General features: G+C 50.5%; 8 protein-coding genes across 8 annotated transcripts, besides 10 other annotated features; 4 read left to right on the top strand and 4 right to left on the bottom strand.

The window, feature by feature from the left end:
- Window positions 1-109: part of a mobile genetic element that runs on past the window's edge.
- Window position 110: 1 nt separating this feature from the next.
- Window positions 111-1,986: a mobile genetic element.
- Window positions 953-994: a tandem repeat.
- Window positions 1,987-1,991: 5 nt separating the features above from the next.
- Window positions 1,992-2,226: a mobile genetic element.
- Window positions 2,141-2,240: a dispersed repeat.
- A 31-nt stretch (window positions 2,241-2,271) lies between these two features.
- Window positions 2,272-2,315: a mobile genetic element.
- Window positions 2,316-3,269: 954 nt separating this feature from the next.
- Window positions 3,270-3,680, top strand: EKO05_0011185 (uncharacterized protein; the record flags this gene model as incomplete). The annotated part of the gene is made up of 1 exon (XM_038943829.2): window positions 3,270-3,680. One exon carries the CDS (start codon window positions 3,270-3,272, stop codon window positions 3,678-3,680), a length of 411 nt encoding a protein of 136 aa, XP_038793433.2.
- Window positions 3,681-5,427: 1,747 nt separating this feature from the next.
- On the bottom strand, window positions 5,428-6,396 carry EKO05_0011186 (3-phytase; the record flags this gene model as incomplete). Its single annotated transcript, XM_038943938.2, has 1 exon — window positions 5,428-6,396. The coding sequence occupies one exon, from the start codon at window positions 6,394-6,396 to the stop codon at window positions 5,428-5,430; it is 969 nt and encodes a 322-aa protein (XP_038793434.2).
- Window positions 6,397-10,708: 4,312 nt separating this feature from the next.
- Window positions 10,709-11,512, top strand: EKO05_0011187 (uncharacterized protein; the record flags this gene model as incomplete). The annotated part of the gene is made up of 2 exons (XM_038943830.1): window positions 10,709-11,253; window positions 11,308-11,512. 2 exons carry the CDS (start codon window positions 10,709-10,711, stop codon window positions 11,510-11,512), a joined length of 750 nt encoding a protein of 249 aa, XP_038793435.1.
- A 748-nt stretch (window positions 11,513-12,260) lies between these two features.
- Window positions 12,261-14,036, top strand: EKO05_0011188 (Putative choline transporter, neither null mutation nor overexpression affects choline transport; the record flags this gene model as incomplete). Its single annotated transcript, XM_038943943.1, has 4 exons — window positions 12,261-12,606; window positions 12,657-13,212; window positions 13,263-13,631; window positions 13,682-14,036. The coding sequence occupies 4 exons, from the start codon at window positions 12,261-12,263 to the stop codon at window positions 14,034-14,036; spliced, it is 1,626 nt and encodes a 541-aa protein (XP_038793436.1).
- Window positions 14,037-14,977: 941 nt separating this feature from the next.
- Window positions 14,978-15,025: a tandem repeat.
- An 11-nt stretch (window positions 15,026-15,036) lies between these two features.
- On the top strand, window positions 15,037-16,227 carry EKO05_0011189 (Mannitol-1-phosphate 5-dehydrogenase; the record flags this gene model as incomplete). The annotated part of the gene is made up of 1 exon (XM_038947414.1): window positions 15,037-16,227. The coding sequence occupies one exon, from the start codon at window positions 15,037-15,039 to the stop codon at window positions 16,225-16,227; it is 1,191 nt and encodes a 396-aa protein (XP_038793437.1).
- Window positions 16,228-17,666: 1,439 nt separating this feature from the next.
- Window positions 17,667-17,685: a tandem repeat.
- A 503-nt stretch (window positions 17,686-18,188) lies between these two features.
- EKO05_0011190 (Glycosyl phosphatidyl inositol anchor synthesis) lies at window positions 18,189-21,432 on the bottom strand (the record flags this gene model as incomplete). Its single annotated transcript, XM_038943846.2, has 6 exons — window positions 18,189-18,994; window positions 19,041-19,149; window positions 19,198-19,339; window positions 19,390-19,577; window positions 19,626-21,214; window positions 21,264-21,432. 6 exons carry the CDS (start codon window positions 21,430-21,432, stop codon window positions 18,189-18,191), a joined length of 3,003 nt encoding a protein of 1,000 aa, XP_038793438.2.
- A 317-nt stretch (window positions 21,433-21,749) lies between these two features.
- Window positions 21,750-21,854: a tandem repeat.
- Window positions 21,855-22,034: 180 nt separating this feature from the next.
- On the bottom strand, window positions 22,035-23,744 carry EKO05_0011191 (Rab GDP dissociation inhibitor alpha; the record flags this gene model as incomplete). The annotated part of the gene is made up of 7 exons (XM_038943903.1): window positions 22,035-22,123; window positions 22,174-22,431; window positions 22,482-23,033; window positions 23,089-23,456; window positions 23,510-23,569; window positions 23,619-23,643; window positions 23,699-23,744. 7 exons carry the CDS (start codon window positions 23,742-23,744, stop codon window positions 22,035-22,037), a joined length of 1,398 nt encoding a protein of 465 aa, XP_038793439.1.
- Window positions 23,745-23,750: 6 nt separating this feature from the next.
- Window positions 23,751-23,796: a tandem repeat.
- A 485-nt stretch (window positions 23,797-24,281) lies between these two features.
- Window positions 24,282-25,107, bottom strand: EKO05_0011192 (54S ribosomal protein L4 mitochondrial; the record flags this gene model as incomplete). Its single annotated transcript, XM_038943852.1, has 2 exons — window positions 24,282-24,383; window positions 24,448-25,107. 2 exons carry the CDS (start codon window positions 25,105-25,107, stop codon window positions 24,282-24,284), a joined length of 762 nt encoding a protein of 253 aa, XP_038793440.1.
- Between the last annotated feature and the right edge of the window lie 372 nt (window positions 25,108-25,479).

Consider the following 25,479-nt stretch of genomic DNA (forward strand, 5'->3'; position numbering starts at 1 on the left):
TAGAATTTAACTACTATATTACCTGTCTCTTTAACCCCTAACAATGATAATAATGATTATCCTTTCTAATGTGCCTGCTAACGAGATGCTTCGATACTTATACTGGAACAGTAGCAGACTACTGTTAACTAGTACTAGTTAGTTAGGGACAGCTCTGTGTTGTCTAGGACTACAGCCTTTAGTTGTTAGTTAGTGCCTGTTAGGTTAAGCCCTAGGTCCCTAGCTGTATCCTTAGTAATAAGGTTAAGCTCTAAGCCTAAGTTGTACAGAGCCTAGAGAGTCCTAGGGTTACTGTTAGTGTTGTTAAGCTAGACTGTAACTGTTATGCGGGTTTATTTCCCCTTAGTTTCTAACCCTAGCTGCAGGTAGGACAGGTTAGCAACTAGGGCTTGCTATTTCCTAGATTTAGCTTGCTACTAGAATGTTAATAGCTGCCTCTACGGCCTCTCTAATAGCCCTACTGCTAGTATCCCTAGAGCTGTTATCCCTAGTTCTATAGTTAACCTTAGGATTATTAATAGTTGTTTCCCTTAGGGTTCTATCTTCTGCCTAATAAATTAGTAGCACTAGTTGTTAGCTAGGGGTCTCCTTGGTGCTTCCTAGTGTCGCTCCTAGAGGAGGTTAACGCCTAACTGTTATGCCTTTTAAACTTTCTCCTAGCGTCTAAAGAAAGAGGTCTCTTATTTCTACTGCTACTTTTAGTCTGCAACCCTAGGTTTAAGAGGACTGTTAAGGTTTCTGCGTTTTAGAGGGCCTGTTTAAACTCTGCCTACTTAGTAATATGTTCTAAACTGCTGTTCTGCTAGATTTTATATTAGAGTGTAGGGGGTGTAAGGCTCTATATAAATACTATCTTAAACTTATAGTTATTACTGCTGTCTTTAAACTTTATAAAGTTATAGGGCAGTAGAGAGTCCTGCTTATTTAACTTTATTAGGAAGGTATTAACTAAATTGTTAGACTTCTACTTATAGTTAAAGTACTTATTATAGTTTTTATACTGTGTAAAGACTAGGTCTTAGATAAGCTGCTCCTCTTCTGCGTGGAGGTTAGCCTAGGTCTAGATTAATCCCTTGTTAATATATTGTTAAATTAATTTCTAGTAGACAGTATAGTAGATAGTGCCTATAATCTAGTAGGTATAGGTTATAGAGTCTTTAAGTACTTAAGTGTACTAGAACACTATGTCTATATCCTTAATCTACTAGTCTACCTACTAGGTTAATAGAGGCTTGTTATCTGTCCTAAGTTTTAGCTTAAGCTAAACATTATTAAGACTTATATTATTCTGCTAGTCTTATTAAACGCTAGGGGTTAGCTACCTAGTGCGTGACTAGCATGCGTCTATTATAGGGTTTTAACTGCCTAGTTAAATTATTATTGCTAGATTTTAATTTCCTGCTTAGTAGTACTAGACAGTTCTGCCTTATTAAGTGCTTCTAGTAATAATAGGATAGAAGCTTATAGCAATTCTATTGTGGGTTGTGTAGCGCGTAGCATTAGGGTGTCTAGTGTTATAACACCTACTGTTATAGTGTCTAACTTACCTCTAATATAAGGGTTAAGTAGTAGCTCTATAGGTAATAGCAACACCCTAAGTACGTTGTTGCGTTGTTAAGCGTCTAGCTCCTAACCAGGGTTATTACAAGAGGGTAGCTCTTCTATGTTACTAGTAGTTAAGCAGAGGTTATATTATCCTCCTACTATTATAATAGCTAGGTTTTTCCTGCTCCTCTGCTACTAATTAGCTGCCTGTTCTAAGAGGAGTATAAAGGATTTAAATTGTAAGGGCACTATAGGCAGGTAATAGAGCAGAGCAAGATAGGACAAATAATAGGGTAATATTTAAGAGATAAGACAAATCCTTAATAGATAAGTCTTAAGGTTTGTAAATATTATATACGTGTGTGGCTGGTAGGTCCCTAGGCTTGGCCTGAGACCTGGCTGAGGTATCTCCTGGCGTGGGGAGAATACTTGTAACAGTAAGGTAACCTAAAGGCGCTGTAAAAAGTGCTATAATATAGGGCATAACTTACATACATGTAAAAAGCCTATAAAAGGTATTACTAAATAATATTATATGCTGTACTACTGTATAAAAGGCTAACATAGGCTAATGCAAGCTATAATAGGGTAGAGGTTTAGTGTGGTCTTGGCAGAGTGATCTGCTCGATTGTGTGATCTGCTTGACTGTGGAGTACGTTATCCTCTATATTTAAGGAGATATTTCTGTTTAAAAATACTACATTTTTCTATTTTCCCTAGTAGAACTGGGGCAATACGCGATTCTGGACGTTACGCGCACGGACATGGTATTGACTTGCAGTGTGTACTGGCGGGATAGGTTGTGCAACCCCTTGCGCAACGCTAGTTAATATTCGGTATGGTTCTGGCATATAAGTACCTAGGTATCAAGCTGTTGACTTCTCATTCATCAAAGAAGGGATGAATCCAATACTTTCAGAACGTTTATACGATTTGCGGAGGTTGGCTTCTCAACTGCTCGCTCTTGATCAACTCCTCAGGTCCGTGCCTTTGCATCAACAACAGGACCTTAGTTTGGACACCATTCTCTCGGACGATGCCAAAGCTCCGGGACCATGCCACATTGAATCACAAAATGCAACGCCTCATAGGTACATGATTATACTACACGAAGTCATAGATGCAGTGCTCCGATTCAATCGCATTCCGGCCACTCTTGTCAACATCTGCAAAGCATCATGGCGGGGCAGAATCTACCAGAACGTGTGCCGCAACTCCGATATCAACACATCCCGCGATCCAACTTGCTCAGAAGTCTTGCAGCTGCTACCAAAGCTTGACCTACTTCTGGATACATCTTTGGGCGACAAAATCAATGCCATCTTGAGCTTGAGTAAGTGTAGCTAATCGTGCCAGCTCACGTAATCTTAGGTTGAGCACCTACAGTACCACCTTTTCGTTTTCTTGATATGCCAACTGAGCTTCGATTGCACGCTTGTACTTATATACTGCCGCGCCAGCCGTATCTCACCCTGCTCAACGTTAAACCCTACCGGCATGCATTACCTCGTTACGATCTCGCCGTTCTTCGAAGCTGCTGGTAAATTCACAACGAGCTGATCGATCACTTTTACAAAGACCAGATGCTCGTTATGAACTTTTATGATATACGTGATCAATCGGGGGCATTCAGAACGAACAGTCCACGAGATCGGCTTATTATCTACTACATGAGAAGGGAAATACGGTCCTGCCTCAAGAAACTTGAGATTCGAGTTCTCGATATGGACGAGCCCAGCACTGACAGAAAATATTCACAATGGGAAAACATAACAGATGAATGGAATCGCGGCAAATACTTCACAGAGACACTCGAAGCACTTCCCAATCTAGAAAGTGCTACTGTGTCTTTTGAGATAGGGGAAAACAAACTCGAGTACTGGACAGGATGGTACCATGCCCTTGGGCATGTTGCGAAGTTCCTCATTTCAGTCATACCCGAACCCATACAAATACGATGGGACTTTCAGCCTACTTCTGATCCAGCCTTGAAAGAACTCGCCGAAGAAGAGGAGGAGATCATGTATGAGCTCAAGAGAATGTTTGCTGAAGAAACAGCTGAGAGGGAAGGCACCGTTCAGCTGGGCACAAGACTCATCAAGGATCGCATAGCCAAGGCAGCAAGCGAGGAATGATTTTTTTTTCGGTAAAATTCGCTTTTAAGTTTCACAAACTAAACGCACATTCCCAGCAAAACCCCTGAACCACTGCTCAATTCATACCATAGGTAGCTGTAAACAGAGGAGGATTAAACCGAAGACATGGGAACAGGCAACTTCTTGCGAATAACATGTAGTGCTGGTTCAACTAAGTGATGAAACATGAGTGATTATACTGGTATACTAAGTAGAGCGCAAACAAGATGTTGTAGAGATGTCAAAGTTGACTGTGACTTCTAGCAACTGCATATGCATTAATTTGGGAGCCCATCGTTCGCTCCTTCCGGCGGTATCTTCCCGAAAAATTGTAGATAAGGTTGACTGAGTGTGCATGCCCTATCAGCGGATACTTTTGTATCTTCAAGAAAAGCGATTGGGAAAGCAACCAACGAAGCAGCCCCGAGGTGAGCGTAAGCGGGACTGCCCATCTCTACGGGAGCTGCAGAAAATGAGTAGCTAGTTGTTTGGCAGTTGGGTTGGTGAATCTCAAGCCTTTCTGAATTGTGGCGTAAGCGTTCCATTCTTGCACGAAGCACATGGAAGTACTGACGCGATTTATCACAAAGTAGACCAGAGAAAGAAAAAAATGCGGTTTGTTTGCTAACAATGCAGTCTGAAGGGCACCTCGTGCATCGAAAGCTGTAGACGTCAAGGGTATGATCTTTGTGGAAGAGGTGCCCCAAAAGCCTAGACTTTGAGACTTACTCGTAGTTGCTGTTACTATGTAGATAGCCATTGAGATCGATACAGCACTATAACTTGTCAGCACACAATTCGCATGCTACAACGAGGAAGACGGTGAAACCATGCATGACTATAGTTGATCACACACGCGTACCACCCGAAAGGAACATAATAAGTACTCGACGTGTTCTCCAAGATAAACCACCTGCCGCATTGGGTATATCTACAAGGTCCTTCTCAAATACTGAAGGTGGCATGAGCACGCATTGCCCTTCCAAACTTGACTCAGGGGCTTTCAGGAATGTAGCAACAGCATCTCCAATAGTTACGAAATTTTCATAGGAGCACATTCGAAGTGTAAGGAGGAGGACGATGACCTTTGCAACAGTTTACTCAATAGCGACACAGAGAAAAGGTAGGGCCACCTGTACTTTGCTGCCATATGACAATTGCTCAGCTCGTGCGCTTTGCACATGCAAGCGCAGACTACTAGGGCTCTCCAACCAACCTGTTCCTGGGAAAAGGTGAAAGGTATCCGCCAGTCTGCTGCCGTTGTCAACGTCGAACGACTCGAAACATGACAAAGGATGTGCTCGTGAGATCAAGTAGTTTCAGGTCCACCAGCGAAATTGACTTTTCTAAGTCGCTTTTGATGGAAGAGTTAACCTAAAATTCCTCTCAGACTTTTACTTGCGTGGATGTAAAGAGTGACATGTGGGAAGTTGTGAAACTCCTCGCTATTGATAGGTTCCTGTCATTTCAGCTGATAACTGTATTTGGTTCATGCCTGCTGTCGCTACTGCTCCGTGTGTTGTTATGTTTCACGTTTGGTCTATCAGGCCTAGGACCCCTAATCTGACACTTTGCCGTTCTGCCAAATAGAAAGTATTGTTACCTGGCTAGGAAGCTACGCCAGAAAGGCCCTCTCCAGTGTAAATAAATGTTTAACTAAGCATAGTCCGTGGGAACGCAGATACAGCGGCACATGGATTTCTTGTCTCCAACAGCTTGTGAGCTTACAACTAAATAGATAATCTGATCAGGTGTAACATCGGGCCCAGTCTCCGCCGCTTCTTGCAAATCCTTGGCTTTTTACAAAGCGTCTGAGCGTACACTTGCCATGCTTATCACCACCGCAAAATTCCAGAGGATGCACGCGGTCGTTGACAATAACGCGAACAAACTCTTCCTTATCATGCTTGCATTGCAGTTTCTCGACGTATAGTCTCGCAGCAAATGGGACGGTCCAAGCTGCAGAATATCCAGTCTGATCGTTGTTCTCCATGGTAGTATTTGACAGCTTGGTGTTGTTGTAAAGACCAAGAGCTGCGAAGATACCGCTCATATCATTGTCGTGACTAAAATCTGCGTAGACCTTGTTGTTGAGAGGGAAAGTTGCAAGATCCGAATCAAGGGTTCTATTAGTATTGGTATGGTCGTCCACTGGCTTCCCAGTCAACCGCGCGATGAGCTCATTGACATAGCCAAGACCTTGTGTTGCACCCAGTGGGTTGCCTGCTCCATCGCCGTAGAACTTGCCCAAGGTTTGATAGTAATCGTAGGCGTGCCACTCGTCTTCGGTGAATAGTTGACAAAATTCAGAGATCGTAGCATCTGGACTTGCCAGAGTATCATATGGGCACATGTCCATAAGATCGACAACGGATGTTATGCTAAGGTTTGTGCCGAGTGCTTCGTTGATGCGTTTCTGAATAGGTGGAACAAACCTCGACGACCATACCTTCTGCACGGCTGCGCCGAAGTCACTGTATGGTCCAGTCTCGAAGGCAGGGCACGTATCGTGGGACAGGGTGCTATTAGATGCTGTGGCTTCCGGTATAATGACGTCAATCGCTCTGGTCTGCTGCTTTAACGACAGCGCAACACCTGTGAGCCACTTCTGTGCTGACTCAACAACACGATCTTGACCACTAGATCGCACAAATGGCGTGTGCTTGCGCAACAACTTCTTATATCTGTCCGTGAAATGCACACCGGAATTAATCATTTCTTGTCTCCCAGCGTCCGTCAGGTCGTCGGCGCCTAATGTATAGTTGTAATGCTTCAGAAACTTAAAATCGCTTGGGAATGCTGTTACGTTGTGTTGGATAGTGGCGATAAGAGCGCGATATGTAGTGGTTTTGGCCAGAGTTGGATCACGACTACCATGGCGGGAAAGTACGTTTGCGAAAGTCACTTCGCAATCTTTTGGAGGCGCGAGATCGATCTCTGATGGGACAGCATACCAAGGTGAATACTGACCCCAAAAATGAGATATCCGTGGATCGCAGCGCCAGCCTACTTGGACGCTATCGCATGAGGCATTGATTGGGGTAAGAGAGCTAGTACGTCGAATTAGTATCTGAGAATACGATGTCCCTGTTTGCTACGACATACCTAGTGGCTTTATTGACGTTGAGAACGATAGCCGTGAGAAGCAACCCCTGGATTAAGACTATCATAGCGATTTAGGGTAAGAGTCCTCTTCTTAACGTGTCGTTGATATGGACCTCAGCTTTTAATACAATGCACCTGAGCATCTCGACGGCGATCATCATTTCTATCATAAAGCTAGCGATCTAGTGACCAGGCTAGCAGATCGACCCTAGACAAGAAAGGAACCCCATAACCAAGCGTTTCCATGAAGCGAGCCACGTGGTTGACACCATCTCTTCAAACATGATAGTATTACTGGCTCATCTCCGTGGCGGCTATGAACAAAAGGATGCAGCGGACTTCTTTCTCTTCAAGCACTAGGCTGCATTCTATACTTGCAGGTTACCTATGCCGACGTTGCCGAGCCGTTTCTGTCTTATTTCCGTCGCTGGATCATCCACGGCTCACGACGTGGACCATCCAGCCAGCTCAGCCGATCTGCAAGTGGAATTGCGTCAAATTTTTGAAAAACGAAGACTTCACTGCTTCGTAGTAGTCCGTGTCGTGCCTTGGTCGCATCTGCAACCTTCTTCGCACCAGCATAGACACTGACTTGAGGGCCATTACCAACGACAACCAGCGTTTCTAATTGGTTGTACTACGGTACGGTGGGCTCAGAAAAGCTACCATACAGGCAGTTATATAACTAAAAATTTACAATCACAGTCTAGGGCTCACCCACGGTAAAATCTAAAAATGCTTGTTCTCTACTACTCGATGTTCTACTTTTCACGAAGTCTTGTCCGATCTGGCTCGTTCGTTCCGTGGACATGGTTGTTTGAGAATGAATTATAACTCAAAAGAGAAGGAAAAATTGTTCCAACCCTTTCCCTCTTGATCTACGTGATTGGAAGAAGGTAAGTCCACCACCCCAATAATCACAAAGCACGAACTCTAACCATGTACCACGACTCTGCACATTATGAGATGAGACTTGCTTCAAGTCATCTGCTCTATGACTTCTAGTTTTAGCTCAACAGACGATGTGATGATCGGATATGTCAAGGTATATACTGTTTCTGGCCATACCCGCCTCTGATGGTCAGGGGCATCTTTCTCTACGATGTTGGTTCTGATGGGGAACTGCTTGACCGTGTCTTACGGCTACTTTAGCGCTGTTGCTGAGGTAGGTCGTTTTCGTCCTTCTGCCAATTATGCATGCTTCGTGTGCGGTAGTCGTAGTCATCTAACGTCATGAGAGTGTGTCACCCCTACAAGAATGATTTTTGAAGCTCGCACAGTCTAGTATCATCCAAGTCACTTTGTAGTCAAAGCGGATACTGCGTCAACACAAGACGCTAAAAAAAAAAACTTGATGGCTTGTGCAATCGATAATGTGAGACAAAGACCAATTAGATGGATGTTTTGAATGAAGGTGTGAACAAAGAAGAGCCCTTCAGTATTTAATCTCAATGATACCTATAGCCCTCGTTCTAATGTTTCATCTGCTCCCCCGCATGGCTACGAGAGTGCAAAAAAGCTATCTATCAGAACCTGTAACACGCTTGGAGCATTCACTTGTATACACAATTTTTTCGTTCTCTTCGGATTGCTCAAAGGCATATGAGTTATTTCTGTTTACAGTCATCCACTCTAAATAGAGCTGAGTAAAAGAGTGTTGATTGCCACGCCAGGGCCTGGCTGAAAGCACATCGAGTGAATGTCCAAAGCACCATATACACACAAATTTCGGTACCTTGGACCTCTATATCCCAAACGCATAGACTACAACCTCTGCAACACAACCTCCCCCAATAGTTTCTTGCACTGTCTGCCAAGAAAGATTATTCCAAATTACAAAAAGATGACGCACACCATGGATTCAGATTATGAATTGCCCATATCAATGCACTGACCCCTCATTCATGCTGATACTCAACGAGAAGAGCCACTGCCAGTTCGTTGTAGGTTGAGCAAGGTCACGGAACTGAGCGCTGAAAGTTCGACCCCAAACAGACTGCCAATACCAAAATCGAGATGTAAGTCTCTTCCTTACGATGTCCGCCGTATCATCTGGCGGCAACTTGGTCTAAACAAATTACGAGATCCCACCGTCAGTTGGTCCAGCGGCTGGAATTGTTCAAAATCTGCGAACGAATCCATCGACCCTCGATGCACGGTGGTATCCGTTACGTGTTGATATTGATGCAAGAGACGATTTCCAGAACATCGTCTCTGTCAACAAGAGTCTACGCTAAGAGCTATTGGATATGCTGTGCATGGACGCACGAGTAGTGATTTCGCATCACCTAAGCAGCCGCAAGATATTGTACAAACCCCGGTGGTCTGAGTGATTACCACCCTCCTGAAAGACTTACATATACTGGCTATTTGCGAATAGGGAGTATCCTCCGCAGCGCATGGTCCATCCATGTTCGACCTTCAAGTTCCTTCGACACGTCTACTAGGCTGCAGCTTTGCTCACTACGACGAACGGCCTCATTCATTGCACGTCTCTAGAACACGGATCCTTCTTCCCGTCAGTAGAAGCGCGGAGTCTATTCGCTTCATCGCCGAGTACTGTCCACTACTTGTGTCGTGGCGGGTTGTGATCACGTCATGGCCAAGGCACAGTCCCGATCCATGGCCAAGGGTCAGCCAGAGGGAAGATAACGACAAACGTGCAATTCGCTTCTGTGAATTGGAGCCCATGATCCTTGCGCTCAATTATGCGACCCAGAAATGTCCTAAGCTTGGACCATAAGGGCTGCCACACCAATCGATCCGTGCGAAGTAAAGTACATTGGTATGATTGATCGAGATAATACTCTGCACGAAGAGATCCGGGGCTTGGATCTAACAACCACGCCGATATATTTACGAGAAGAGTTGGTTGACGTCTGGGCAAACACTGTCCTGAGGAGGGTCTTTAAGTGTAGTACCGAGGACCGCTACCTTTCCAGCCCACAGCATGACTTGTGGCAGAAATTCCGGTGGGCAGACCTGGCTGGCAATCATTGGCAGACGTTTCGTACGACTACACTTGGGCAGCTTGAGTTTGAGAGCGTTGATTCAGTATTGTAAAGTTAGAGCACTGTAAATATGCTCACAAAATAACAAGGTTTCCTGTATTTGGTCAACGAACTGACAGTGGTCAATCGGTACTGATAATCAGCGATGGTTTTCCCGGTTCTCAATGCTGCAATTGGTAATTTGCATTTGATTAAAATCATGTTCTCGAGGCAATCCCTGAATGGGGTGTTGCCATCTTGGTTACCATGAGATACATACATTCTAAACACTCGCATATTGACTGATGATGGGAGAAGGTCGAGCAACAAGAGACAATCGCACTAGACCCCACAGCGCCTAGTGTCCGGTGCATCCTTCCGGATTTCTCACAGCCACTGAACCCCACATTTCATTTTGACTATTTACACTGTATACTCTATCATACGTTATTGTCTGACGTATGTTGCGAATACTCTGCGTCTCAGCAGTTTTTCGGCTTGCGGCAACATGACCAAAGACTGCGGACGCCAAGGCGAGTGGAGGATCAATGTATTGGGTAGACCGAGGAAGTAAGGATGATGCAAGCGTGAGCGATCAATTTATTGGATGGTTGCTACTCGAGGATGTTCAGGCATCGCTGTTGCTGATTGGAAGGTTACCCTGCCCGGAAACCTCGGATGCTTGGCATCAAATCGGTATAATGGCTTACAAGTCAACCAAATTTCTGCCGCATTAGTAAGCCTTTAAGTCAGCTTCCAAGCAAACGCGTTGGTCCCATTGACATCACGCGCGCAGTGAGTCTTGACTTTCATTTCACGAACCGCCATGGTATAGATAACATCCAATACGTCCCCACATTCGGCAACCTCACCGCTTACTTGAAGCTTACTGCGCACACTCTACACACCTTCGAGGAACGACCTTTCACTAAGATGTTCGAACTCGCAAACAACTATTCCTCCTACCACCTCATCCCGCAATCTTCCGACCTCGCCCTCTCGCCACCAGAATCCTACTTCTTTGTCACCGACTTCCTCATCATCTCCTGTGGCGTCCTCTACACATTATGCTACCTCTTCTACATGACCCGAACTTACAGTGACCGCTTCCTTGCCGGCTCTGTACTCTTCCTCTCACAGACGATGGCATACGAACTCTACTACGCATACGTGTGCACGACGACAACGTGGCAGCGAGTCTGCTTCTTTGTATGGTTCATGTTCGATGTGAGTTTTGTTGCTGTGGCGCTGAATAGAGCGTACAGAAGGGAAGAGAGGGGCAGGACGGTTTGGAGGTTGGTTTGGATGACGGCCCTGGGGATTGCGTTTTTGTGGGGTGTTGGACAGGTGTGGCCGGATGAGAGGGAGCAACTGACCGCGTTCTGGACGGGCGTGTATTTGGAGTTGCCCATCGGTTGGGGACAGGTGTACTATCTGCTGAAGAGAGGAGATACGAAAGGGCAGAGTCTAGAGATATGGTGAGTTTTCAAACTGCTCATGCCTTGATCGACGACATTGACCGACGTGCTCAGGATCACGAGATATTTGGGCTGCATCTGCGCCTTCTTAGTCTTCATCTGGCGATACCTTAATGCGCCAGATAACTGGTCGTATGTTGGCAGTTTCTGGAGTGTTGCTGGTATGATCGTTACACTGCTCCCAGAAACAGTCTATCCGTTTGTCTATGTGTGGGCGCACAAGAAAGAGCGCGGCGACGAAAAGACCAAGGCTGAATGATACTTTCAGTTTTGTGCAGTCGCCAGCATAGGACTCGGCTAGCACGACTCGAAGGAGTCGAAGCCTGCCAGCCGTGTCGAGTTGATGCTGGAGCTATCGAATCGATGCTGGCCCGTGCTGCAATCAATTGGACTGTGTTCATTTCGAAAACTTTCACGACGACTCAGGGCGGCAAATCGCGACTCCCAAGCCGGAAGATCGGAGTGAGAAAGGCTCTGGCGGTGGTCCGGCACAGGGTCGATGGAAACCGGCAGCTCGCGACACAATTGCGAGACATTGAAGACGTCGTCCATGCAAGGGCGTCCATTTGTCGATTTGGAATGCGCTGCAGAACCAAGACCCTGCCGTCTTACTACGACAGCTGGGGAGGCCTGTCAAGCTGAAAGACATGGATCAACACTGGGAAATTGGACAAGCTTTGCGCCAGGACCGATTGTCCTCGGAGAGGGCAAAGACCAGGGCGTCTTCTTGTGTTGGCGCCACGATTGTTGCATGAATCGGAGCTGGTGCCGCTGCCAATATCACATGTACGCCAATCATGCTTCGCAATCGCCGCGCTAGCAGCGATCACCAGCCACAGGGCTGCCATGGTTTGAATGCAACCAATACTAATAGTGACGTGACGTACGAAAACATCGATTGATCAGCTCTTCCATTGTCTATCTGCACGCTTTCCATCTCTCGCTCCTTGTCGACGATTGTCAGAATCTTTCCACGCGCGAACAGCACCAAGTCCGGCGTCGTCGTAATGGCGCAACAGGGCGAAGCAGCAGGCTATTACAGCGGCGCACCGCAGCAACCACAGCAAACCTACTACCAGGGCCAGGAATACGGACAGCAGCAGTCCATGAACTACAGCCAACAACCTCCCCAATATGGCAAGAACTACGCTCCTCCCCAGGGTCCGCCACCTATTCAGCACTCACCGGCACAACAGAATGGCTACGCGCAGATGGACTACGGCGAGAAGCCAAGCTTCGACCAGGCCTTCAAGATTGAGAAGCCCAAGTACAACGACTGGTGGGCTGGTCTGCTCCTCATTGCAGTTTTCCTAGGATACGTTGCCGTCTCGGCGCTCTCCATTAGAGGCTACGGTGAGCGCGACTGTAACTCACTGAGTTAAATGGATACTCACAGCTGCTAGCGCAAAACATCGACTTCAATGGCGGGATCTACGGCGGTCAGAACGACTTTGGTCTGGACTCCAACACGGTCATCTTGTTCGCTTTCGTGCTCGGTATGGCCACCATCCTCAGCTACGCCTACATGTGGGCAGCGCGCGCCGCCTGTAAGCAATTTATCTGGATTACCGGCATTCTCAACATCATCTTCGGGTTCGTCACGGCACTGTACATGCTCTCGCGACGCTACTGGTCCGGCGGTATCGTTTTCCTCATCTTTAGTGTCTTCTATGTGATCTGCTTCATCAGCTGGATTCCTCGCATCCCCTTCAGCGTCTTGATGCTGCAAACTGCCATCGACGTTTCCAAGAAGTTTGGGCATGTGTATGTCGTCTCTCTTGTTGGAGGTCTCATCGCTATGGCATTCGGTGCTTGGTTCTCTGTCACCCTTGTAGCCATCTACGCGAACTACCATCCTGGCAACAACCCTGCGTGCAACAACGGTACTGGGAGCTGCAGCAACGGCAAGGTCATTGGCTTGATCGCCTTCGTCACCTTTGCCATGTACTGGTTTTCCGAGTAAGTTACAAATCTCAATTCGATGCAAGGCGCATTACTGACATGCTCAGATGGCTTAAGAACACGATCCATGTCACCATCTCCGGCGTGTACGGCGCGTGGTACTTCAACCCAGACACCGAGAAGTTCCCCAAGGGTGCGACTCGCGGCGCGCTGAAGCGTGCTTTGACCTACAGCTTCGGAAGCATTAGTCTTGGTAGCCTGCTCGTCGCCATTATCCAGTTCCTACGACAGATCTGCTCGGCCGCCCAGCGGTCGGCTGCTGGTGACGGTAACATTGTCGGTTCGATCTTGTTCTGCGTTCTCGGCTGTCTCATCAGCATCCTCAATTGGGCGGTTGAGTTTTTGAACCGCTACGCCTTTTCGTACATTGCACTCTACGGCAAGTCGTATATTGCGGCTGCCAAGGATACCTGGAAGTAAGTACATTGCTAATCGCACCATGCAGTTCAATGCTAATGCTGCGCAGGATGATCAAAGACCGCGGTGTCGACGCACTGGTCAACGAATGCCTTATCGGCCCGGTGCTTGCCATGGGCGCGACCTTCATCGCATACGCATGTGCGCTGCTTGCATACTTGTACCTCGTCTTTACAGCGCCGGCTTACAACGCCGACGGCGGATACACCCCCGTCGTGGTCGCGTTTGCCTTCCTGATCGGTCTGCAGATTTGCAACATTTTCACCACGCCTTTAAGCAGTGGTATCGACACGATCTTTGTCGCAATGGCTTGGGACCCCGAAGTCCTTATGCACGCACACCCTGACCTTTATCATCGGATGATCGCAGTGTACCCGCACGTGCAGCAGGCTATCCACGCGTAAAGTTTGCAAGTGGCGGTAACGGGGTGGTTGTAACGGGTGGGGCTGATGGTATGTACTGAGATTTTTCAAGCCCAGATCACGATACACGGTGCGTACCTGTAGCAATCGATCAATCGATGACGATCGTCGGCAAGCCTCAAGAGACGTTGCACCAGGAGGTGCTCTGAAAAGAAAACACGCTTGGCCCCACTTGGCACCAGCTAATGGCGGGAACGGAGAGTATACTCGGTGTGAACCATGACGTCGTTTACTCCACCTGCGCGTGAGAAAGGGCTGGGAAGCCGGACCGCGATCGAGCACAGCGTCAGGCGTTGCCGTGATTTTGCGGCAGAACTTCCACAATGGCATGTTCGGAGCGCGCCCCTCCACGGCCGGGAGGAACTTTGAAGGTGAGTAATTGGGCCACCGGCAACGGATTCGTCTGCATTTTCTGCTTCAGTCGCAGTGCGTCTGACAAAACTCAAGGCGCGCATTTCATTTCATTATTGAAACTATCGAAATTTTGCGCGTTATTTGGGCAGGCGTTACCTCCCCGCCGCCAATCGGGTGTTTGCTGCAGCGTCATCGTGGGGTGCGTTGCCAGCTCACTCGTGCCCCCGACATTCACCTTTACCCGCTGTCAGCCTTACGTTGCAATTAGCACTGCACTGCACAATACCCCGGTCATGCGCCGCTCCACGTAGTAAGCGTCTGGCTCGAGTGAGCCCACACTTCTACTGCTTCTTACTTCACAGCCTCTGCACTACCTGCATTGCGTCGGTGGCCCTAGCTCCTCCCATAAATACCCCTCATCAACAACGCCTTCCCCTCCGATCGTCAACAAACAGAACACCACTTTCCTTTCACCACTTCCCCAAGCTTTCACCAACCCGTGAGCAGTGCGTTGCCCTACTATCCCCACCCACCACCTCTATAATTGCCCAATTGACCTCCATTCCTAGCTCACCTCACCACCTCACCCCCACCTTCTCCACCACACTCAACTCCCCATCTGCCCACCATGAGCTACGAGAAGAAGGCCGTTCACTTCGGCGGTGGAAACATCGGCCGTGGCTTCGTCGCCGAGTTCCTGCACAACTCTGGCTACGAGGTCATCTTCGTCGATGTCATGGACAGCATCATCGAGCATCTCCAGAAGACACCTTCCTACACCGTCACCGAGATCGGTGACGATGGTGAGCGCACCTTCACCATCGACCACTACCGCGCCATCAACTCCAAGCACGAGATGGACAAGGTCGTGCACGAGATTGCCACTGCCGACGTTGTCACCTGTGCTGTTGGCCCCAACATCCTAAAGTTCGTCGCCGAGCCAGTTGCCAAGGCTATCGAGGCTCGCACGCTCGACTACCCCATTGCCGTCATTGCCTGCGAGAACGCCATCAACGCCACAACCACATGGAAGGGCTTCATCGAGAGCAAGCTCAGCGACGAGACCCTGAAGAACATCGACAAGAAGGCCCGCTACGCCAACTCGGCTATTGACCGCATTGTGCCACAGCAAGACAAGGACGCTGGTCTCAACGTCAAGATCGAGAAGTTCTTCGAGTGGTGCGTCGAGCAGAAACCCTTCGAGAACGGCGGCAAGAAGCCTGCTATCGAGGGTGTCCATTATGTCGACGACCTCGAGCCTTACATCGAGCGCAAGCTTTTCACCGTCAACACGTCTCACGCTACTGCTGCCTACTACGGACACAACCGTAAGATTCCTTACATCCACGAAGTCCTCCACAACAAGGAGCTTCACGACGTCGTCCGCGCCGCCGTCAAGGAGACTGCACACTTGATCGTCAACAAGCACGGCATCTCGACAGAAGAGCAGGATGAGTACGTCGAGAAGATCGTCAAGCGTATCTCGAACCCTACCCTCAAGGACAACGTCGAGCGTGTCGGTCGGGCTCCTCTCCGCAAGCTCTCCCGCAAGGAGCGCTTCGTTGGTCCTGCTGCCCAGCTGGCTGAGAAGGGCGAGAAGGTCGATGCCCTTCTCGGTGCCATCGAGATGGCATACCGCTTCCAGAACGTCGAGGGCGACGAAGAGTCTGTCGAGCTCGCCAAGATTCTCAAGAGCCATGCTGCCGAGGATGTTGTCAACCAGGTCAACGGTCTCGATAGGACACACCCTCTCTTCGCCATGATTGTCCCAATCGTCGAAAAGGTTCAGCAGAGCACCAGGGACAGCTCTTCTTTGTAGCCCTAGGAAGTGCGGCATGCGCGTGAAGTACAACAAGGCGTGATTTATTCTGGCGAATGGAGCAAAAAGGTACTGAGCGATGGTTTCACTTAGCGGGTCTTTCCTAGCTTCTCATGATACTCCCACAGCGATCCCACTTAGCGAGCTGTGACACGAATGATACATGATTGATGAACTATGTCTTTTTCCTTACTGCTGTATCGTTCATTGTGAGATTCCCTATTGTGTCGCTTGATTTCTCGACAGTACAGTATTGGCCTGCGTCGGCCTTTCATTTTTTCAAACACATTACCATCATACTTGGACTAGTGTGAGGTTGCTGTTCGACATGCCAACCCTACCCAGTTGTAAGTACCGTATCCACCATGGTAAAGAAGCACTGTAGATCGTACACGAACGTAGAGCGAGCAGGCGACAGAAAGGAAAAATCGACACACTGATGCATATTGAAACCGCTAGAAACACAGTATTTTCTTCGGCTGTAGAAATCCAGAGGCTAGGCTTCAATATGCGTACATACAAACTCCCCAACCAAGCGTCTAAGAGTTAAACTAGCATGAATAGGTATCTTGATTGGTTCTGAGTCACGACGGGAAGTAGGTCCTTGTTGGGATTCGCTGAAATGTGTATGTGGGGACGATGGAGTGAGTGAGTGAGTGAGTGGAGTGAGTGAGTGAGTGGAGTGAGTGAGTGAGTGGAGTGAGTGAGTGAGTGGAGTGAGTGAGTGAGTGGAGTGAGTGAGTGAGTGGAGTGAGTGAGTGAGTGGAGTGAGTGAGTGAGTGGAGTGAGTGAGTGAGTGGAGTGAGTGAGTGAATGAAAGAGCATCTATCCACCACAAAACACTAGAATCCGCACTTCCTTTCCCTTCTGCTATCGTGGCTCGGTCTAGACGCACGTAGCATAAGGTGACTACTTTGGACTTGAGATGATAGTTGAGGGGGGGGGGGGGGGTATGGACTCGAAGCACGCTCACAAAAAGCGGATAGAACACATCTGTGTCGATATTTTAATTTTTTTTCTTTTCCAACGTCGAGTACAATGGGCGATGTAGATTCGACCTAGTGTGATATATACAAGTGAGGAAGTCTCGTTTCTTTTTAACTCTTTGGCTGGGGCATCTGTTGAGCTGGAGAGAAACAAAACCATTGTTTTGTTTTGTTTTTGTCGTGGGGGTTGCTTTCTCGCTAGTGGATGAGATGGGATGGTGCGCCGTATGGCACGGGTCCTCTGGTTGTTTGAATGCTGGAGGGAGGTTAAGGCGCGGGAGGAGTGGGTGCGTTGCAATGATAAGGGAGCTTTGGAAGGACTAGCAGCGGAGCGGACATCAGTGTACTCTCGACATTTCTGATATCGTGGGGGTTGTTACGAGTGATGGGTCAACTCGAAGAAGAGATGTAGATGGAGTATAGTCTTTCCCGTCTATTTCTCGATTGTTTCTTGGGGGGGGGGGGGGGGGGGTTGGCACATCGGTTCGCACGCTGGGGCAGAGTCGCTACGATTTCCCTTCTGAAATAGAACGAGCGACGGGCGAGAGGGGGGGTTGCATGGTAGTGTGGTAGTTGAGAGGAAGGAGGAAAATGAATAGTCAAGGAAGAAAAGGCGAGAAAGGGCTAAGGGCAACTGTATAAGGGATTAAGGTTTATATAATGTTGTTGAGTATACTGTACGTTGAAGTTCGAGAGTAGATCGTTGCAAGCATGGATTTGCACTCTCTGGCTTTTTTTCGGTTTTTTTTTCTTTTGGCAGTACGAAGTGCAAAGTACGATCCTACGGGTTTTGGTGGTAGGGAGAAGTCTAGAAGGAGCGAGAGGGAGGGAGAAGACAAGAAAAAAGCGACTGATCAAGTCGCGAAGCACAGTTTTTTTACTCGAAAGGAGTAAGTCCCATCTAGGCAATTACAATTCTATATACGACCCGACTACGCGAGTTCGACACCAACCACGCTCTCGCTGTGGTACATTCTACCTCGCCTTTCCGTTCTTCCCCGCGTGGCTGTTTCCATCTCGACCGGCGTCAACAGCTCTCGGCTCGTCAAACTTGACGCCGCGGATAGTCCACTCGCTGTAGATCTCCAAGCCGGCAACGAACACGCCCAGCAAACTGGCGATGACGAAGTGGCTGATGGTCGTCCCGATGTCGAGCCAGCTCCCCTCGTCTTTGACCATGAAGAAGAAACTCAGCGTCATGACGTCGCTGACTGCCATGACCACCATGAAGAGCGCGCTGGGCGCGACGCCTAGGCGGCGGTTGAGCAGGCCAAAATTGGCGGATAGAGCGGCGAAGGGGACCATGAGCTTTAGCATGAGCAGTGCGCCCTGGCTGAAGGGGTCGAAGACAGGGATGAGGCGGTACACGGCATCGAGCGAGAACGACGACACGGAGGCGATGTTCGAGGCGCTGAAGAAGGCGGACTGGATGAAGAAGAAGAAGAATAGTGCGATGCGTGCATCGGATAGTGTGAGCGAACGGTATTCGGTAGTTCGGGCGGGTAGTGGAGGGTGGTCTCCTACTGCGGCGACGGCAGGCTCGACGGATTGGCGAGGTTGTGGGGTAGCCTTGGGAATGCTGGCTGTGTGGAGGTATACCTGGTGTTCCAGACGCATCCAGCTGAAGAGACAAAGACAGAAGGCGAAGTAGAAGAGGCCTTCATAAGAGATGCTGAGGATGATGAAGGTCGGCGCGAATTGCAGGAACATGACCACAAGACGGTGGACGTAGTGGTTGTTTGGGTACAAGCCATGAAGGTTGGGCAGTAACAGCGAGCCCACTAGGCAGGTCAGCAATCGTTTCGAGTATGTGGATACACGCCTTACCGAGTGTTGCCCATCCTACTACCAGGACTCCAAGGGGCAGACCCTGCCTTGCTTGGACGTAGTAGATGCTGCTCTTCGTGACTATCATAGACAGAAGCACGAGGCCGAGCTAAGGGATGATTAGCGAGGTAAGCGAGTTTGCGAGCTGTCGACGTACCTGAACGCCCAGAATCAGCCGCGAGTTGACGTTGATTTTGGCCTCAGCCGAGTCGTCTCGAGGCTTTGCACTGGCAAGAATCCTCTCCTCGAAGACGAGGTACAACGCGCCGACAGAAAACATCAGTCCGCCACCCATCATTCTACAAACACGACATTAGCGTAGCCTCCGTCACTGAGAGGAATTACGTACATTAAGCTGACGTTCTCAGCCTTGTTTGCTGGCAGCAATGTAAATGCACTCATCATCATGCAAGAGACGATCCATATCGCGACTGTGCCGATATTCTGTTTGATAAAGCCTTGGCCATGAAGGATAGGCCAAGTAGTAGCAAGTAGATAGCAGACGGTATAGATCTCTCTGTGAAAGTAGCTTTGCACCTACAGGGTGTCAGTACAAGGCTCGCCGTTTGCTCAGAAGGTGCTTACCAGAGCTTGCAGCAGACCAAAAAACCCAAGCGTTGCCAGCACAAGCTTGGCCTTGTCCGCTCGAGTGTTGACTTCGCTGAAGAGCACTTTGCCGCCCTTGATAATTGACAGCCTTCGTGCGTAGACTTCTTCCCAAAAGAGCACCGGAAAAAAGGCGTAGGCATAGTACCATAAGGGCGACCGCTGCTTGAGCAGGACCGAGTATAGCACAACCAAGATGGAGGAAAACACAGTGATGCTCAGCGTTGTCCTCTGCGCTTGCGAATCTTCATTCAGCACATGAAGGTCCATGACTGTTGTGATTGCGAATGCAATATAGCCCAGGTAGCCGAGTGTGATCAGTGCACGGAGGAAAAGCCAGTCATAGGTTTGCAGGTATCGCAGTCCGTCGAGTCCGAGGTCGATGAGGTTGTATGTCTGGTTGACAGCCTCTTCGTACTTGCCGGCATCGATGGCCTTTTGTATCTCTGCTACTCGGTGCGCGACAGAATGTTGTTCGTCACCAAGCCCGGAAAAGGATTTGTAAGAGAGGGCCTGCGCGCGCTTGATCTCTTCCTTTACGCGGTACATTTCCAGTATTTGCTTCGCGTTGACCAAGAGCGCTTCCGCCTTCGCCTTGTCATCCCTGTCAAGATAGGCCATTGGCAGTACGCCGACCGAGTTTGTGGGGAAGTCGAGGCCAAGGAGGTAGGCCATGAGCGCCGCAACGTCAGCCTGGTCGACGTCGTTTCGCTGGATGTGACCGAGGTTCCAGTCGTGCGAGAAGCCATCCTCGTGACCCTCTGCCTGTGTGCCGACGGCGCGAACAGGCTTCGCAACACCAGCCCCCCACGCGATGAGAGGTGTACGTGTGTTGTCTGGATTGCCGTCACCGTGGCTGCCCCAGTCGCTCATGCCGTGGTCTGCGGTGAACACAAACGCCGTGTGGTCGTCGTCGTAGAAATCCTCGATCAACTGGGTGATTTCCTTTACGCCACGATCCACAATCTGGACGTTGTACAGATACTGCCACGAGTAGGGGCGGTGTGCATGGCCCGACGTGTCCAGTCCTAGCAAGTGCAGGAAGAAGACGTTCTTCTCCTTGCGGAGCTCAGCATTCAGCGTCGCATTGGTCTTCGCGTCCTCGAACAGCGCTTTCACACGCTCGAAGACCCACTCGTCCAGCGCCCATGCGTCCTTTGAGAAGTCCTCAAACTCGTGTCCGTAGCAGTACGCATCCACCCTCCCAGGGACAGCCCCTGTCTCGAACATGGGCAGGATGTCCGGGCTGCCCCAGCTCCATGTGTGCCGGCTCCGGTTGAAGACGCTGTCGAAGTTGACGGGGTTCAGCTTCCACCCAGTAGCCACGGCGGAGACATCTTCGTACAGTCCTGCGATGAGCGCGACGTGACCGGGGCGCGATTCGGTGGGCACGCGGGTGTGGGAGACGCCGAACGTGCCGCTTTGGAGTACTTTGGAGCGTAGAAACGGGGCGAGAGGACGCGGGGTCTTGGCGTAGTCTGCGAGGAGCTTGGGGGTGTCTGGCGTGGTTGCATTGGGGTGGGGGTCTGGGAAGGACTGGAATGCCTTGTCGGCGCGAAGACCGTCGCCTGCGCAAAGCATCAGTTGCTGCCGTCTCCGCATGGCACCTGTACGTACCAACAAAGAGCACCAGCCGTCGCGCGGGAGCTTCCTGGGTCTCCACGCGGTGCTCGCGCATGCCATGCACGATGGGGCTCACAAAGTAGATGGAGAAGCAGGAGAATATGTAGACTAGATGGAACGTCACCGCGACCAGCAGGAACGCATACCGCCTAAGCTGCGACATGGTGAGGCTGGCGGGAGCGAGCAGGGCTCTCCAGCTGGAGAAAGTGTCTTGTATGTTGACGCGACGTAGTACCCCAATGGTTAGACGCTCGCGCCGTAAGCCATAAAAGGTGTTCCTGACGATTGCCAAGACTGCCTCCGATGACGACGACTGCACTTGATCCAACCTTGGAGCTGCTACCCAAAGCTGTGTGTGCGCGTAGTCGGAGAGGCGTTCTGATCCTACGTCTGGCCAAAGCAAACATCCACACAGTGCATCGAGTGTGCAAGCAAGCGGTAAGCTACCATTGCCCAAAACGGTAACCAGCGCTCCCTTCTCCGCAGACCACCGCAGACCACCGCAGACCACCGCAGACCACCGCAACCCACCGCAGACCACCGCAACCCACCGCAGACCACCGCAACCCACCGCAGACCACCGCAACCCACCCTGTACGGCTTGGCTCAAAGCGAAGAACATTGGCTTGTAAGGATTTGGTATTTCAAAACGACCGCTTGCTATTCATCCACTGTGCTTGTGCTTATCCACTGTGCTTGTATTCACCCACTGTGCTTACTATTCCCCACTGTGCTTACTATTCACTGTGCTCAAGTCCACCTCCTTTATGCCTCCACGTTGAACTGTCCATCCCTCAGGCCCTCCACGACCAGCTCGTGGCCCTCTGCGCGCTGGTAGATGTCCTTGATGTCATCTGCCATGTGTCAGTTGGTTACGGAGATGATCTGAAGCATGGCTACTGACCTGTCGTGGTCTCGAAGTGGCTAGTAGCATCGTAGCTCTTGGAGAGGAAAATGTTGTCCTTGTTGCCGCTCTCGAGAGGCTCGTAGAGAGGAATGGGCTGGCCCATGAACTGCTCCTCGATCTTGCCGAGGCGGTCAAGACCGGGCTGGAGCTCGAGGTGGTGGTTGGCATCGCTCTCGGCAATGGTGGACACAATGGCGATGTAGTAGCCCTTGGGGCAGACGTTGTGAGCGGACGAAACGACGGCAACGTAGATGTCTGCAGCTTACGTCAGTACCACGCTCATACCTTACCACGAGCTCACTTACCGTTCTTGCGTCCAACCTGGGATTGAGGAATGATCAACTGCAGAGAGTCCGAGTTGTCTGTGTTGGGCACGGGGTGGTTCAGAATGCAAATAGCCTTGAGCAGGTGGCCAGTGACGCGCGCCTTGCCGGGGAAGTACGAGGGGTCTGCGAGCATCTTCTTCGCCTTGGTCTCGAACTTCATGCCAGGGCCGGCGTCGTCCTTCTCCTTCATGGTGGCCTTGATACCAACGACCTTGTCGCCGTCGTACAGGAACTCATCGACGTCGGTGTTCAGCATGTATGTTCCTCCGTAAATGGCTGACAGACGAGCGAAACCCTGGGGGAGCTCTCCCAAGCCGTACAGAGGGTAGATGTACGGAGACTTGCCGTATCGTGCCATGGAGTTGACGTACAGGCGGATTCGCTCGATAGCCTCGTTCGCGGCGCCCTTTGTGTTGATGTAGTCGTCTGTCTGGTAGAGAGCCATGGAATGACCGATGAAGTCACGGGTGGTGGCTTCGAGTCCAAACTTGTCGTACACGTCCTTCATGGTGCAGTTCGTCACGTCAAGACCTGAAGCATGCATCAGCCACCCTTCGATGCGGGCCAATTTGTAAGATGGACTCACCCTTGTGTGTTGCCGCGTCGTCCGTCTTGTATGCGCCGACCCACTCGAGGAAGTTGCGAGCCCTGCGCTTCTCGAAGAGGCCCATCAGCGGCGAACGGAGTGCCTCACCAGCGTCCGAGGGCACCTTGGCGACAGTGGCCTTCGCGGCACTGCCCTGCTGAACGTAGCTGCCGGCAATCTGCTTGAACTCGAGGTACTTGGTGACGTCGGTGGAGACGAGGATGTTGGTGAGTTCACCGTTGGCCATCAGGAGCTTGGGGACGAGGTCGATGTTCCAGTCGTTGACGCGGCCGTACTTCTTCCATGGCTCGCCTTCAGTCTGTCCGTACTTCTTGAAGAGAGCCTCGATGTTGAGAGAAGCGGCCTCGCTGCAGTGGGTTAGCTATCGCGCCTGGCGTGGGTGGCTGTCGACCGTGCTCACCCTCCGTAGTGGTCGTTGCGGTCAATGTGGAGGACCTTCTTGCCCTTTACACTGAGAACACTGCAGGTTCTGTCAGCGCGTGCCTGGGGAGAGCCAGCATGTGTGTTACCCTGAAAGGACGCATTCTGTGAGACCTGCGCAGTGTTAGCTCTCTCTCGGGCGGGCCTGGCGGGGTAGATGTGAACCCACCTGTTCCCAGGACCACGACGTCGTATTCGGGGGCGATCTCATCCATGGCTGCTGTGTATGGTGAGAGCTAGTGTGTGTGTGTTTGTGTGTGTTGTCTGCTCGAGCGTGCGAAGGCAGAGGGGATGGCGGTGAGCAGGTTGATGTGGGGTACTCGGAGCTGCCTTGACTCGCGTTATGCAAGTGGCGCTGAGGCTCGTTCATGCGACACGCTGCATCTCCCAAACACGCCTGGCACAAGACAGTTATCCACAACTCCATCTGCAATTATGCCAAAGCACAGACACCTTCATCAAAGCTATGTGCTCGCCCTGCCAGATATTTTACAAATGCTTCGTGCTCTTTGATAGGCCTCTGGCGTCGCCGTGTCCCCCCCTTGAGCCAGGACAAGTATGGTACACGGTCTAATACATGGATACAAAAACACCTTGACATGCACCCTTCATCCGTTTGCACGCGCCGCTGTATGCAAGTCGTGCGCTCCTTGGATGCTACGACCTTTTCTGTGCGGCCGTGCTGCGCCTGTCACCATCTGGCAACTTTGCACTCGCGCCAAGCCTACAAGGCCAGATTATCATTCCCGCGCTTAGGCTGCGCTGAGCTTCTCGTTCGGTTGACTTGTGCTGTCTTTGGCCATGTCAGCAGCCGGTGCTTCTTCGTCTTCGAATGCCTCTGGTTCTAATGGGTCCTGCAGCGCAGGATTAGCCTCGTTCTTTGTTCTTCGTCCATGTCTACAGATAGTTGATGCTTACATAAGGCAACTGAGTGTACTGCGGCCCATCTGTCCTGCTGAGATCGATGGATGGGTCGCTACTCGCGAGTGCAAGCGCCTCCTGGTAGGCTTGTGTTCGCTCGGCCAGCGTGTCGACAATGGCCTTCATTGTCTTCTGCACGACCTCGTCCCTCGCCTTGCCCTCGAAATCGCCGTAGAGAGCCTTCATACGTGCACGCTCGAGCTTTTCGGTCGCAAGACGGTTGCGCTCCTTTACGCACACCCACCACAGCTGGTGGAGCGAGTCCCAGTCCTTGCTGCGGAGCTCTCCCATGGTCCATTCTCGGCCATGCTGCGAAAGGTCTTCGGGCGTGGAGAGCAGCTTCTGGTCCTTGAAGAAGTCCCAGAGCCCGTGGTCGTGGGTCCCTGTTGGCTTCTCCTCGATCTTCACGGGCGTAGGCAGCTGCTGGTTCGCAAAGTCCTTGTGCCTGACAGAGAGCGTCTGTCTTGGACGGAGGCCAGTCTGTCTGACAGCAGAAACACCGCGGCTGCTGTTGTTGTCTTTTTTCAGCAGGGTTGGCGATGTCGAGAACCGGGCGCATCGTATCGACGGGACGAGGAACGAGAGGACGGCATCAGCGTGGGACGATGCCAGGCTTGGCCGCAGCATGCGTGATGTGGATATGCATGTAGACGCCATTGCGAGGGTTGGCCGTGGACTGCGGACGCAAAAGGGCGCGGCTGTGCACCGAAAGTTGCGTCGCCGAGTACGAAGTAGCGCTTTCGCTGATGGCTGATGGCTGATGGCCCGTGCTCAAATCTCACCTGCACCGGTGCACCCACCATCGAGGCGCGCTAGCAGCCAAGCAGCACCTCCGCCCTTAAAAGAAGCCTCAGGCCCGCTCGCTCTCACGCTTCCCATTCCCAACCCCGCCCTCTTCAGGTCGACACCGAGAGGGTTTTTCCTCAGCTTCAATTTTCCCTGACGAATACTTCGATTTCACCAGCGGGGATCAGGACCCGCTCTTTGACATTTCGCAATGCAATATACCGCAGCCAACATGCAGTTCGT

Source organism: Ascochyta rabiei, chromosome 21 (assembly GCF_004011695.2).
Source record: "Ascochyta rabiei chromosome 21, complete sequence".
In the NCBI taxonomy this organism is placed as follows: domain Eukaryota; kingdom Fungi; phylum Ascomycota; class Dothideomycetes; order Pleosporales; family Didymellaceae; genus Ascochyta; species Ascochyta rabiei.